At 38.9% G+C, this 15,451-nt stretch overlaps 1 protein-coding gene across 1 annotated transcript in view; it reads left to right on the forward strand.

Annotated features, from left to right (window-relative positions):
- The window catches only part of LOC139381109 (CUB and sushi domain-containing protein 1-like), a 528,754-nt gene that overhangs the window by 454,730 nt on the left and 58,573 nt on the right, over positions 1-15,451 (forward strand). The window contains exons 38-48 of the mRNA XM_071124395.1: positions 969-1,087; positions 1,308-1,377; positions 1,497-1,613; positions 2,822-3,031; positions 4,482-4,670; positions 8,784-8,961; positions 9,509-9,654; positions 9,971-10,051; positions 11,202-11,315; positions 12,172-12,360; positions 12,513-12,659. Of these exons, the coding sequence (XP_070980496.1) occupies positions 969-1,087; positions 1,308-1,377; positions 1,497-1,613; positions 2,822-3,031; positions 4,482-4,670; positions 8,784-8,961; positions 9,509-9,654; positions 9,971-10,051; positions 11,202-11,315; positions 12,172-12,360; positions 12,513-12,659 (1,560 nt within the window). The remainder of the gene's footprint in view (positions 1-968; positions 1,088-1,307; positions 1,378-1,496; positions 1,614-2,821; positions 3,032-4,481; positions 4,671-8,783; positions 8,962-9,508; positions 9,655-9,970; positions 10,052-11,201; positions 11,316-12,171; positions 12,361-12,512; positions 12,660-15,451) is intronic.

Consider the following 15,451-nt stretch of genomic DNA (forward strand, 5'->3'; position numbering starts at 1 on the left):
TATGAAATATGACATATAATTCATTACGATATGAGTGAAATAATTACACTTTTTGGGAAGAAAAGCTATGTTAAAAAGCACATTTTCTGTGTTGGAATGGTGTGGGCTTACCCCAACAACAGAATGGTATGAAACCTGTGAATGTATTGTAATGTTTTTAAAATTATATATCTGCCTTAATTTTGCTGGACCCTCAGGAAGAGTAGCTGCTGCCTTGGCAGAATATAAACTTTTAAAAGTGAGATTTTCACTGGACAGTTACTTTAAAACTACAAGGTTTTCTCTCAGCCTCATGGAACAATGTGTAGAGTAGCAGGAAATTAACTTTAAATCTGCAAAATGTTCTATCATCCTAATTGCAAATTGTGAAGAATAGCATGGGATATGTGTTGAAATGCAGGAAGTTAGCCGTTTTCCCCAAAATATATCTGTTGGACAGCCTTCCACTTATCCTTCCACTTATACTGTGTTTTCAAAATACCATTCCATATACCCCTTAAAATACCCCTCAGAGGCACAATAAGTAATGTAAAACTGTGTAGAATTACAGGAAATGCGTTATAAAATGTCAACAACAAAAAATCAGTGGGAGTACCCCCATCTGTACTGTTTCGCCCTTGATCCAAATGACAAATTATTTGAATGTTCAAAACTTAAACTTACTAAAATCATTACGTCATCATGACAAAACCAATCTACATTTTCTCTATTTAATTAGCCATAGGCTATACTAGAGCCTGTTCACAGCATTCAATAATCACATCCAATTGGCTTTGCAATGTTCTCCAATGTGTTTGCCTCTTGTTGCTCCAGATTTGATAACTACTGTGCAACTCTGAAACACATAAGTCTCAAAACATGATCACCAAACTGAGGAATAAAGACCAAACATTCTTGTGATGTGCAACATTAAGTATTCTACCTAACCAGACATGGTGACACCTGTTTTCTCTCTCTGCTTCATCCAGCCGTTGGTCTCACCACCTGTCCGGAGCCGATGGTGCCTGCCAACGGGATCAAAACAGGGGACAGGTACATGGTCAACGAAGTAGTGTCATTCAGCTGTGAACCGGGATACATGCTGCAGGTGAGAGCTTTTGTCTTTTAGAGAATCATGTCTGCTGTATTCCCACTGCTATGTCAACATGCAAAGCTTTATTCAATAAGTAAATGTGCAGAGATGTGTGCTGAGTCACGTGTATGCATGGTAAACTCAATAACAGAGGCAAACAGTGATTTGTCTCTGAGTTCAGTGTGCTTAGAGAGAAACCCCCTGCCTTTACTTCTGCTGGGAAACTCTTTTCCAGGGCCACTCCCATATATCATGTATGCCAGGAACCGTGCGGCGCTGGAACTACCCTCCCCCACTCTGCATTGGTAAGAACTTTTACTTTGAAATAGTCAAATTCAAGGCTCTTTTTGACAGTTTCAGTGCTATTCATTGTCTGCACTATTTTACAATGTGTACCACGCATTATGTGCTTTTTCCTTTCCAGCAAAGTGTGGTGGAACAGTACATGACTTGACCAATGTTATTTTAAGTCCTGGATTCCCTGGCAACTACCCTGGTAACCTGGATTGTACATGGAGGATTCTTTTACCAGTTGGATATGGTGAGGAACCTGTTATGGTAACAATAATGATAAGGAGCCATGGCTAATGTTAACAAGGTCAGCGATAATATAGTTATTTTTTTGCATTTTGTTGGAACTAACAAAAGGTAGTCCTCAGGAAAATGGATAGTGGGTCCCCCCTTAGTTATCCTCTTGCTTTATTTATCCAAAAAAAATTTAACCTTTGCTGTGAGTTTAAATCCGTAAAGTATACTAATCAAATTACCTTGTATAAAAGTGGTCGTTAAAATGTTATATTTATCGAAAATCAGCTGTAAAAACAAAACAAAGTCACAGCAACTCGACAAGAGAGCTGTTGTTTGCAGACCACATATTGGTGGTTCTTCATAGTTCAAATGAGTCCAGAACAAAGTAACCATTCCAGATGTTAGGTAATTGTGTGTGATTTTAAAAAGCTATTCAGCTATTCAAGCTCTGAGCACAAAAATGTTCTTTACCCAACCTAAGAAAAATATTGTAACACATCGAGATATACAAAAGCAATTTTCTGCCTTATCAAGCAGCCACTCCAAGTGAGAATAAAAACAATAATTTTGTACTGTGTGTATACCAACAATGCATACGTTTGTGTTGTTTATACGGCCCAATATTTTTTATAAGGCACAAAAAATGATTTTGCAGACGCTGATTTGAGCTTTTAGGACTGACAGACTGGGTAGAATAAAGCATTGTAAGAAAGTGGTATATGGATGCATAACTACAAGATTATCCTCCAATGGATTGTCCTAAGCATCACCAAGTGGCAAATGCTTTCCTCCAGCATTAGGCCTTGAACTAACAGAACACAACTTACCAAAAAAACACACTGAAATTGATTATAATAATTTCCCACTTCTGTGTTTCCCCTGGAAAAACACGAGCTGATCTTAATGTCATATTGCGGAATCATTTGTACCATCATAACAAATGATGTGTTGAATAGTTTCTCTCAACATGCCGATATGATGTAGCTTGACAAAAATAGGCTAGCACAATAGGTGAAAATAAACCACATCAAATGAGCCATGCTAATGTCTGCTGAATGCATTAAATGATTACAACACGTGCACACGTGCCACAATTTCTGTTAACAGTTAACGTTTTAGGTTAATGGGACTTAAACCATTTAACACTTTGATGCTTGTTTTGATTATGAAATGAACATTGTTCTTACAGTATACCTCATTTAATATTCCTGTGTTTTACAGGTGCTCATATTCAGTTTTTCAACTTCTCCTCTGAAGACAACCATGATTTTTTAGAGGTGCGAAATGGGCCGCAGCACAGCAGCTCTCTGATTGGACAGTTCAGCGGAAGTCAGCTGCCACCCAACCTGCTGAGTACAACACATGAGACCATGATCCACTTCTACAGTGACCACTCCGAAAACAGGCAGGGATTCAAACTGGCCTACCAAGGTGAGGTATACTCTGTTTTCATCAACCATGTGAAACAGTGTTTTCCCTATCCGTCTAGCTCCGTTTTCTTCTAAACGAGCTTGGTCTCTATTGGTTTCAATTGACAATTTTGGTACTTGGTTGTTGTTTTGGGGGATTTTGTGCCACATCTGGAAAACGATCTATGGAAAAGGCCGATGTGAAATCCTTATTGTCACCGTTTTTAGCTATCTTCTGTTGATATACTCTAGCTCTCTTTTTAGGAAGCAACTCAAAGTGATTAAATGTTAAATGAAAAATAGATGGAATGTCAAATTCAAGGACTTAAGTGCCTGTCAGTTAAATTATCTGAGAATCTGCCCTCTTAGGAGCATTGAGAGGTTACTCCATTATGTGGCTGCTCCCGTCTGGATAAAGCATTCAGAATCAATGTAGAGTGGCATTTAGATGTTGAGTGTATGGCTTCCACCTTACAAGAGATAACCCTGTATGTCTTCTTCTCCCACTTCTAGGCCAGTGGGTTCATATTCTGGCTTTCCCTCCTCTCCTCTTAGCAGACAAAACAACCATATGGCTAGAATACTACATCTCATTTGACAATTGCTACTTACAGGCTAGTTCATTGTTGCCTGACTACACAAACTCCTTTCTCTGGCCAAATGCCAGTTTAGTCTCCGAAATGAGTCTGGATCTGAATACCTCCCCGAAGATTTATAGAACGCAAACACATTCTAACCGTTCTGTTTGATCCCAGAAACCGATGGGTTGGGCCAGAGCCAGAATACATGTGGGTAAAGCAGTGTTTTGAAAATTATTCATTGGCATTTATACTCTGATTGGTTAGATGATCCAATCACTGATGACATTTATATAACACCCCTCATTTTGGCGTCACCACAAACGACTTCAACGATGGCACTCTCAGACTGAAGCCTGTAGCTAACATAGAACAGCGGAATAATTCAATTTGAGTCGTCGGGCAATTGTATATGTCAATTGTCAGCTTTATCAAGCTTCATTAGCTTTTGGAGTAACGCTGATGTACACTACCGTTCAAAAGTTTGGGGTCACTTAGAAATGTCCTTTTTTTTGAAAGAAAAGCAAAAAAAAAGATAAGATAAAAAGACATAATTAGACATTTCTAAGTGACCCCAAACTTTTGAACGGTAATTTATTTTTAAGTTGAAATAGAAAAGCTTGATGATTTCCTGATGGCCATTCTTCGTTGATGGCATATGCTTGAAATTCACATGTCGCTGTGGCATTTGGTGGAAATGTGTCTGACAGGTGGCATGTGGTCCAGTACTGTCTCAAAAGGTTAAGTGGGATGAGTCACCTGTGGAGCACAGAATTAGTTTGAAACTGTCTTGTTGTGGTGATAGTATGTATAGTCCTGTTATAATAATTATGCTCTCTCTCTCTCTCTCTCTCTCTCTCTCTCTCTCTCTCTCTCTCTCTCTCTCTCTCTCAGCATATGAACTGCAGAATTGCCAAGACCCTACTCAATTCCCTAATGGATATATTATTAATAATGACTACAATGCTGGCCAATCAATAACTTTTGAATGCTTTCCTGGATACGTTCTGATCGGACATCCTGTGCTCACTTGCCAACATGGAATCAACAGAAAATGGAATCATCCCTTTCCCCGGTGTGAGGGTGAGCATGAATTAATATGATACATTTCAGATGTTTCACCAAAAGCATAAATGACTTCTTTGCTTTACAGTTTATCAAACTATTTTAGAATGTATTTGTTAGGAAGTGTTTTAGCCCTACACTAGAATTATATCCAGCCATTACCTATTTCTCGTAATGCTCTTGAAGTGAAGTTCTGTTGTTTTAACTCTGCACGAAAAAATTGTTTTCCAAAACTGACTCTAATTACTGCCTTTGAAAACTGCTCCAGTTAAGACCCACACTACTGGGACGTCTTCTAAATTGATTCTGATTTGAGCAGTGAGAGCTGAAAAAAGCCTTAATCAATCAATACCTCCAAAGATTTCTCAGAGTCGTCCCAAATGATTTAAAAATATATTTTAATATATTTCAAGTATACTAAAGTATACTTAAATATACAAAAACATTTGAATGATATACTTCAAATATGAGATGTATATTATATCTGAAGTATACTATAAATATAATATCATTACACTCTAAACAGACTTAAGTGTACTTTATATTCAATGTTTTTTCAGTCTTTTAGTATACTATATGTTGACTATCATTAAACTTAAACGCACTCATTAAAACTGTACTTCAACTTCAAACGCTTTAATTGTAGTTTAGAATATTCATTCAAAATACACTTGGAGTTGTTTTTAATTATTGATTTTTTTAAAAATGAAACTGTGCTTCTGAGTGATCAGGTACACTAAGTATACAGGGCCTTGCAAAAGTATTCATACCCCTTGTATTTCTTCAAATTGTGTTAAAAAGTGGGATTAAAATGGATTTAAATGTGATTTGTTGTCAACAATAAACTCAAAATACTTTGTAGTGTCAAATTGGATAACTAAAATATAGTAATTTCATAAGTATTCAGCTGCTTTGTTTAGGCACGCCTAAATTAGTTCAGGAGTCAAATTTGGCTTAACAAATTACAGAATATGTTACATAGACTGTGTGAAATAATAGGGGTTTGTAATAATTTTTGTTATGATTAACCCTTCCTCTGTCCCTCATTCATACAACATCTGTAAGGTCCCTCAGTCAAGTATTGCATTTCAGGCACAGATTACACTACAAAGATCAGGGAGCCTTTCGAAAGCCTCATAAAAGGGCAGTGATTGGTAGATCGTTCACAATATCCAATCAAACATTGAATATCTCTTTAAGCATGGTCAAGTTAATAATTATGCAGTTGATTATGTATTAAACCACCCAGACACATCAAACAAACAGTCGTCCTTCTGAACTGAGCTGCAGGACAGGAATGAAACTGCTCAGGGATGTTACCATGATGCCATTGGTGATTGTAAAACAGTTGCAGAGTTCAATGGCTGTGATGGGAGAACTGAGGATGGATCAACAACATTGTTGTGAAACAATAATGACTTTATTGACAGAGTGAAATAATGCAAGTATACAAAATAAAATATTCTAAAACATACTTATTCTAAAATTGATTAAATATACCTGTATATATAAGGTCCCACAGTTGACAGTGCATGTCAGAGCAAAACCCAAGCCATGAGGTCGAAGAAATTGTCCATAGAGCCCGAGACAGGATTGTGTCATGGCACAGATCTGGGGAAGGGTACAAAAAATGCTGCATTGAAGGTCCCCAAGAACACAGTGGCCTCCATCATTCTTAAATGGAAGAAGTTTGGAACCACCAAGACTCTTCCTAGAGCTGGCCGCCTGGCCAAACTAAGCAATTTGGGGAGAAGGGCCTTGGTCAGGGAAGTGACCAAGAACCTGATGGTCACTCTGAGCTCCAGAGTTCCTCTGTGGAGATGGGAGAAACTTCCAGAAGGACAATCAACTCTGCAGCACTCAACCAATCAGGCGTTTGTGGTAGAGTGGCCAGACCGAAGCCACTCCTCATTAAAAGTCACATGACAGCCCACTTGGAGTTTAAAGGACTCTGACCTTGAGAAACAAGATTCTCTGTTCTGATGAAACAATGATTTAACTTTTTGTCCTGAATGCCATGCTGGAGGAAACATGCATGGTGGTGGCAGCATCAAGCTGTGGGATGTTTTTCAGTGGCAGGGACTGGGAGACTAGTCAGGATTGAGGGAAAGATGAACGGAGCAACGTACAGAGAGATCCTTGATGAAAACCTGCTTCAAAGTGCTCAGGATCTCAGACTGGTGCAAAGGTTCACCTTCACCTGACAGAGCTTGAGAGGATCTGCAGAGAATAATGGGAGAAACTCCCCAAATACAGGTAGGTGTGCCAAGCTTGTAGCAACATACCAAAGAAGACTCTAGGCTGTAATCGCTGCCAAAGGTGCTTCAACAAAGTACTGAGTAAAGGGTCTGAATACTTATGTAAATGTGATATTTAAGTTTTGCTTAGTTTTTTTGCAAAATGTAAAGAAAACTGTTTTTGCTTTGTCATTATGGGGTATTGTGTGTAGATTGATGTGGGGGAAAAAACGATTTAATGCATTTTAGAATAAGGCTGTAACATAACAGAATTTAGAAAAAGTCAAGTGGTCTGAATACATTCCGAATGCTTATGCAATGAGTATATTTGAGTTATTTAATTTCTATCGATCAATTTTTTTTTACATTGAAATTTTCCACTTTGACAGAATATTTTGTGTGGATTGTTGACAAAAAAATTACATTTTTATCTTACTTTGTAACAATATAATGTGAAAAAATCCAAGGGTTATGAATACTTTTGCAAGGCACTGTAGTTTCAGTGCCAATAATGAGTTCAAGTATAGTACTTTCTGAATTCCTGTTCAGAAGAGTGCAGAGAAAGTTCACAATGATAACGATAGTTTATTCCACATAACAAAACATGCACAGCTGAGGAACATGCTTCCTGAGAATAAACTTTTTCATATCTCAAGAAAATACTTAAGAGTTTTAAATGTCCACACAATATACTTAAAGTGTACTTTCAAAAACTCATGAGCTCAAACATTTGCATATTACCAGCATCCTTTTCTGCATGTGAAGTTTTGATTTATAATAGGATATTGTTCTTCATATTTAACTTATTCAAATGTTTTGATGTTCATTTTCAAACTGAATAATGGTGTACTTTTAATTACACATTTCATTTTATTGAAATGTGAACTTATTACCATAATATGAATAATTAAAGCGTGAAATGGCCATGGTGCACAGTTAACAAAAGCGGTTAGTAAATTGTTGGTTCAGCTACAACTGCTTTGTAAATCGCATGTTGACATTGGTTGAGAAGATGCCTTGGTCAATTAAGGTAACATGGCTAATTACAATAGCTGATGTGCTTAATTAGTATGACTGTATTTGTAAAAGTATACTTGAAATACAACATAAATACTTTTTTTAAAGAAAATACAGGAATTGTATTTCAAATAACATTTTAGTATAATTCTAATTTATGAGAAATATACGTAATATTTACCTGAAGTGTATTTGAAGTATATTTGTTTTTGCTCTTTATCTATACTAAGAAAATACTTAAGTACAAAAAAGTGTCCCAATTTAGATAATTTTAAATGTGTTTAATATACTTAAATGCTCATAAAATACAAATAAAATTGACAATGCAATAAATGTATTTAAAATGGTTCCAATTTAGATTATTTTAAATGTACTTAAAATGCAAAAAAAAATATATGATCAATGTATATTTAAAACATTGGAATAATCCTGCTTGGGGTCCCTCATTCAACCACACCTTTCAGGATCATGATAGTGTGTTTTTGCAGTGTATTTGGTATATTCGGTTCTTGTTGAAGTATCTAAAGTCATTGCCACTTTTTCCTTTTAGTTTCAAAGCTCAATGTGCAGAATTGACTAATCCCGGAAAACAGGGAAAGAGACAGCATGATAGTACAATAAAGTGTGAGGTTTACTCTGTTGTCAACACAGTCAAAACTCATGTTTTCTGCTCATATTTTATCTACAAGTAGTAGAGTATAAAGAATTTACCAGCAAATATTTGAAATGAAGGTTCAATTGGTGAAGTAATGCTCTTAAATTGTTAGCAGACAAAGCCAAGCAAAGCTACCGAGACCAATCCACTTAACATCTATTCCCACTACATGCTACACATACCCTCTGCGATAATACTGCTCCCTCTTCCCTTCTAATGCAGCTCCATGTGGCTACAACATGACAGCTCAGAATGGCACCATATTCTCGCCTGAATACCCAAATGAGTACCCTAACTCACAGGACTGCACCTGGCTTATCATCGTGCCACATGGACATGGCATTTACATCAACTTCACCTTGCTTCAGACAGAGCCTGTCACGGATTACATTGCTGTATGGTAAGGGATTAATGGTTTTCACAACACCCGTCGGTTAATCCATTGGCTGATATGTATTTTCTGTGAAGAACTACCATTTACGTCACAGCATAGGAAGACTCAGAGTTATACTAAGAATACAGCAAGACAGGAAACAAATAATCATATTACTGTACAGTACATGTTGCCTTACCTCCCTTTACTAGTGAAGATGCACCTGAATGTCACAATAGAATAATCTGCAGCACTAGAGAGTGGATTATAACACTGTATATCAATGGGGAAAATACACACTTTTTGCCACAATACAGACCTCTGTGAGTTATATAAGTTACTACTATTCGAAGCCATTAAAAGAGGCTAGTAGTCAGTAAAGCCACAATTTTTTGCTTTTTCATTCAACAGTCTGTAATTTAATGCTTTTATCTGAAAGTGAGCACAAATATTGCTATAGATTTGAGAACAAATCAATTCAACCAAGACACACTGAAATGCTGGACATTATTGCACTCTTTAACATGTGCATTATAAATGTAATGCATTTTCAATGCCTTCTGGTCTCTTCCAGGGATGGCCCTGAGCAGAGCTACCCACAACTTGGGATTTTCAGTGGTAATACAGCGCTAGAGTCAGCCTACAGTTCTTTCAATCAGGTCCTTATCAAGTTTCACAGTGACTTCTCCACAAGTGGATTCTTTGTCCTCAATTTCCATGGTTAGTTTCTCTTCCAAATCAAACATGTTGTAGCTCAAATGCAATACTGTTAAGTCTTGCTGAATACCTGTTTAAAAATATCAGAAATAAAGTATTCTCATGTTTTTAATATGAGATTGGGTAAGTGTAGTACATTTTAGTGTTGCAGTTTGTATTTATATATCCCTTTATTTTGTTGTATAACCTATCCCTTGTGGGTGACATTTGATTATGATAGTGTGAAATAATGTGATTTGAGGGATAATTTTTCTATGTTGTAGCCATAATTTGCAAACAGTTTTTGGCAAAATACATAGTCTTTCTTTCTCTCCTCCAGCCTATCGTCTGAAGAAATGCCCACCTCCCCCAACAGTGGAAGAAGCTGAAATAGTATATGAAGATCAAGATTATGAAATAGGTTAGTGTGAACCAGGGAGATGATAAACACTGGGTTATCCACATATTCATAATTTATTATTTTCAGTGGAACATCAGGCAGTGATCCACTACTTGTTCAGTGACTTTGAATCAAAGAGGGTTTACTGTACCATGGTGGTGTGTGATCCTCATTTTTGCTCAGTGTTGAAGGGGACATTTAATTGAAATGTGTTACATACATATTGTCACCAATGCTGCAGTTTTTGGACAGCCATGTTAAGGTAATAACCAGTGTTGTAGTATTCAAGACCAGTCTCGGTCTCGAGTCCAGTCTCGAGACACATATTGAGTGTCTCGGTCTTGTCTCGGTGTCAGATACATTTTTACTTGGACTCGGACAATGAGGACTTTCTTGCTGAGACCAACCGAGACTAGCGGAGTGAAAAATTCAGAATGATCAGCTCTCATTCAGTCAGCCCATAAAACCTCTTTGCCAGACCAAATATCCACACTCCTTCATGACACATGCCTATCTTATTGTCTCTTGAAACCTGGGCTTACTACTTTACTCATAACATTACCATCCTTTACTTTCGTTGAAAAATATTCTCAAACTTTGTCGCGCAAATCAGAATTTCCTTGATTCGCTGGTAGGGATGAAGTTGCACGCTCATTATTAGTAAGGGGGAACCGGGGGAAATTGTAATATGGCTTTTTATCAATTATAGACCTGTTCGGGTTAGTGGTAATTTATGAGTGGCTCTCTATTTGACCTCAGCATGCTTTTTCTCACCATTCTGAATGTCTAAAGAATCCATGTTGTTCTGGAATATGAACACAGAAATACTGGACATTTTGACCTCTTAATATGGTGACGATTTGACACAATTACAAATACAACCATGGTCTTGACTTGGCCCCCCCCCCCCCCCCCCCCTCGGTCTTGACTCGGTCTTACCCCGCCCTCCCGTCTTGATCTTGACTCTGACTTTATTTGCTCCAGTCGTAAATCGGCCTCGCTTTACAGTAGGTGGTCTCGAACACAACACTGGTTATTACACAGGCTGTTATGTAATATAACTGTTGTTATGTCTCTAGAGACAATACTCTTAATATCCAATGTAGGTTTCCATCAGACGTTGATAATGTCACATCTGCTATAAGACGTATTAAATAATTATTTTGTCCAGGAGACATTGTGAAGTATCGCTGCTTCCCTGGATTTACCCTGGTCGGCAACAGTGAGCTTACCTGTAAGCTCAACTCTCATCTCCAGTTTCAGGGTCCTCCGCCTACTTGTGAAGGTAAGAGAATGTTCTGACCAGAATATTTTGATTATTAATATTTATTTATTTTCTTGGAAAGGAAACTGGAGGTGAACTTTCAGCTCAGATAGTTCCAATAAATGATTTATGTTATCTGCTTTTACAAACATGGCAGACATGGCAGACATGGCAAACATTGCTGCCCTTTGACATTCTATGCAAATCTATGCACATTTCCCCCGAATACAACAGGTATTACAGCTTATTATTATAACCTTACAGTGAAATGCTTACTTAGCAAGATCCTTGTTCCCTTGCATCCTTGTGATGACTCCGTTATACTACAGTATTAGTAGGCATTGTTCCAAGGTGTGTATCACCCTGTTAAAAAAAAAAAAAACGTTTTTGTCATGGTAGTGCAGTGCTGCTAGAGCCTCTGCGTCTCTTTGTAAATCAGAGCTCTAACAGAAGTGAGTCACAGATTTAATGGCTTATTCATACATATAATTTCTAATTATAGTGCCAACGCGATGACACAGATGGGAGGCAGCACTATGGCTCTATTAAAGCACAGCACAAAGCACTACCAAGCCTTTTTTGGGGAGATAGAGAAGCACAGCAGTTTCCTTGAATTTTGTAATTCCATAATGGAGCTAAGCAGCTATGGTCCATTTGGTTTGTTTTCATTATTATTTGCCCACAGGGTAGAATATGAAAATGTTAAATGCCTTCACATTATTTCTTGTCATAGATCATTAACCCTAAGCTCATTTGAATTTGCAACCTGAAGAGGTTCACAAGAACTACAGTTGAGGTGATAAAGATGTGTACTGTAGCAACAATTAACTTTTTCTCATGAGTAATTCTTGTCTGCTTGTGTTTGTTGTGCTTTTAGCTCAGTGTCCTGCAAATGAAGAACGCGCCTTCTCATCCGGGGTTATCCTTAGTCCAAGTTTCCCTAAAAACTACCCCAACTCTCAGACCTGCTCCTGGGTCATCAGAGTTCAACCTGCGTACACTATTTCTATCTTCGTGGAGATGTTTCAGAGCGAGAAGCAGTTCGACGAACTTGAGATCTTTGACGGTAGTTTCCTTTTCCAACAGCCAACTAAGTCACACGCATTGTTTTGTTTGGTGCAGTTTTCAAATATTTATCTAATGTCAGCAATGCGTGATTTAAAAAAAATATTCCATGACAAGCACTGTAATGTTTTAGTATTTATTTTTATCCGTTAGGACCATCTGGTCAGAGCCCTTTGCTGGTGGCCCTTAGTGGAAATCACTCCACACAGTTAAACTTTACAAGCAAGACCAACCACCTTTACCTGAGATGGTCCACTGATCATGCAACCAGCAAAAGAGGGTTCAAAATCCGATACACAGGTTTGTAGTGCATAACCATATGTTTCCTTTTGCGATAAGACATTATGTTTCACAATTGCTTTGGGGATGCCTACAGCATTGCATCACAATTCTTATAAGGATTGACTGTTATGTTTCGAGACAACTTCTACCCCCATGCCATCAGACTGCTAAATAGCCATAAGACTGCTAAATAGTTAATTAATGGTTACCTGGACTATCTTCACTGACCCTATCTTGCATTGACTCTATGCACACTCACAATACTACAGTATATAATGTATAGAGACTATATACATACACACACACTACACTGACACTACACAAACACACACACATTCACACACACACACACACAAATCAAATCAAATCAAATCAAATTTATTTATATAGCCCTTCGTACATCAGCTGATATCTCAAAATGCTGTACAGAAACCCAGCCTAAAACCCCAAACAGCAAGCAATGCAGGTGTAGAAGCACGGTGGCTAGGAAAAACTCCCTAGAAAGGCCAAAACCTAGGAAGAAACCTAGAGAGGAACCAGGCTATGTGGGGTGGCCAGTCCTCTTCTGGCTATGCCGGGTGGAGATTATAACAGAACATGGCCAAGATGTTCAAATGTTCATAAATGACCAGCATGGTCGAATAATAATAAGGCAGAACAGTTGAAACTGGAGCAGCAGCACGGTCAGGTGGACTGGGGACAGCAAGGAGTCATCATGTCAGGTAGTCCTGGGGCATGGTCCTAGGGCTCAGGTCCTCCGAGAGAGAGAAAGAAAGAGAGAATTAGAGAGAGCATATGTGGGGTGGCCAGTCCTCTTCTGGCTGTGCCGGGTGGAGATTATAACAGAACATGGCCAAGATGTTCAAATGTTCATAAATGACCAGCATGGTCAAATAATAATAAGGCAGAACAGTTGAAACTGGAGCAGCAGCACGGCCAGGTGGACTGTGGACAGCAAGGAGTCATCATGTCAGGTAGTCCTGGGGCATGGTCCTAGGGCTCAGGTCCTCCGAGAGAGAGAAAGAAAGAGAGAAGGAGAGAATATAGAGAACGCACACTTAGATTCACACAGGACACCGATTAGGACAGGAGAAGTACTCCAGATATAACAAACTGACCCTAGCCCCCCGACACAAACTACTGCAGCATAAATACTGGAGGCTGAGACAGGAGGGGTCAGGAGAGACTGTGGCCCCATCCGAGGACACCCCCGGACAGGGCCAAACAGGAAGGATATAACCCCACCCACTTTGCCAAAGCACAGCCCCCACACCACTAGAGGGATATCTTCAACCACCAACTTACCATCCTGAGACAAGGCTGAGTATAGCCCACAAAGATCTCCGCCATGGCACAACCCAAGGGGGGGCGCCAACCCAGACAGGATGACCACATCAGTGAATCAACCCACTCAGGTGACGCACCCCTTCCAGGGACGGCATGAGAGAGCCCCAGTAAGCCAGTGACTCAGCCCCTGTAATAGGGTTAGAGGCAGAGAATCCCAGTGGAAAGAGGGGAACCGGCCAGGCAGAGACAGCAAGGGCGGTTGCTCCAGAGCCTTTCCGTTCACCTTCCCACTCCTGGGCCAGACTACACTCAATCATATGACCCACTGAAGAGATGAGTCTTCAGTAAAGCCTTAAAGGTTGAGACCGAGTTTGCGTCTCTGACATGGGTAGGCAGACCGTTCCATAAAAATGGAGCTCTATAGGAGAAAGCCCTGCCTTCAGCTGTTTGCTTAGAAATTCTAGGGACAATTAGGAGGCCTGCGTCTTGTGACCGTAGCGTACGTGTAGGTATGTACGGCAGGACCAAATCAGAGAGATAGGTAGGAGCAAGCCCATGTAATGCTTTGTAGGTTAGCAGTAAAACCTTGAAATCAGCCCTTGCTTTGACAGGAAGCCAGTGTAGGGAGGCCAGCACTGGAGTAATATGATCAATGTTTTTGGTTCTAGTCAGGATTCTAGCAGCCGTATTTGGCACTAACTGAAGTTTATTTAGTGCTTTATCCGGGTAGCCGGAAAGTAGAGCATTGCAGTAGTCCAACCTAGAAGTGACAAAAGCATGGATTAATTTTTCTGCATCATTTTTGGACAGAAAGTTTCTAATTTTTGCAATGTTACTTAGATGGAAAAAAGCTGTCCTTGAAATGGTCTTGATATGTTCTTCAAAAGAGAGATCAGGGTCCAGAGTAACGCCGAGGTCCTTCACAGTTTTATTTGAGACGACTGTACAACCATTAAGATTAATTGTCAGATTCAACAGAAGACAAACGTATACCGACAATACAAACACACACACACGCGCATACCGACACAACACAAACACATTTAAACACACACACACACACACACTTTTACACTCATAATTTGCTGCTGCTACTCAGTTCTTTATTTTACTCTTATTATTATCTATCCTGATGCCTAGTCACTTTACCCTGCATTCATGTACATACAGTATCTACTTCAAATACCTCATACCTCTGCACATTGATCTGGTACTGGTACTCTCTGTTTATAGCTCCATTCTTGTGCATTTTATTCCTTTTGTGTTATTTTTTATTCTAATTGTTTTACTCTGCATCGTTGGAAAGGGCTCGTAAGCAAGCATTTCACAGTTACGTCTACACTTGTTGTATTCAGCACACGTGACAAATCCAATTTGATTTGATTTGACGAATTCTGAAACATTTGAACAACAGCACATTCAAAATAGGGGAAAAGCACCATAGCCTTTTGCTATTGTATGGGTGTCAGAGAAGATTATACACCATCCTCTGTCCTCTGAGGCATTTGCTTTGGATCCAATTT

This window comes from Oncorhynchus clarkii, chromosome 23 (genome assembly GCF_045791955.1).
Source record: "Oncorhynchus clarkii lewisi isolate Uvic-CL-2024 chromosome 23, UVic_Ocla_1.0, whole genome shotgun sequence".
Classification (NCBI taxonomy): domain Eukaryota; kingdom Metazoa; phylum Chordata; class Actinopteri; order Salmoniformes; family Salmonidae; genus Oncorhynchus; species Oncorhynchus clarkii.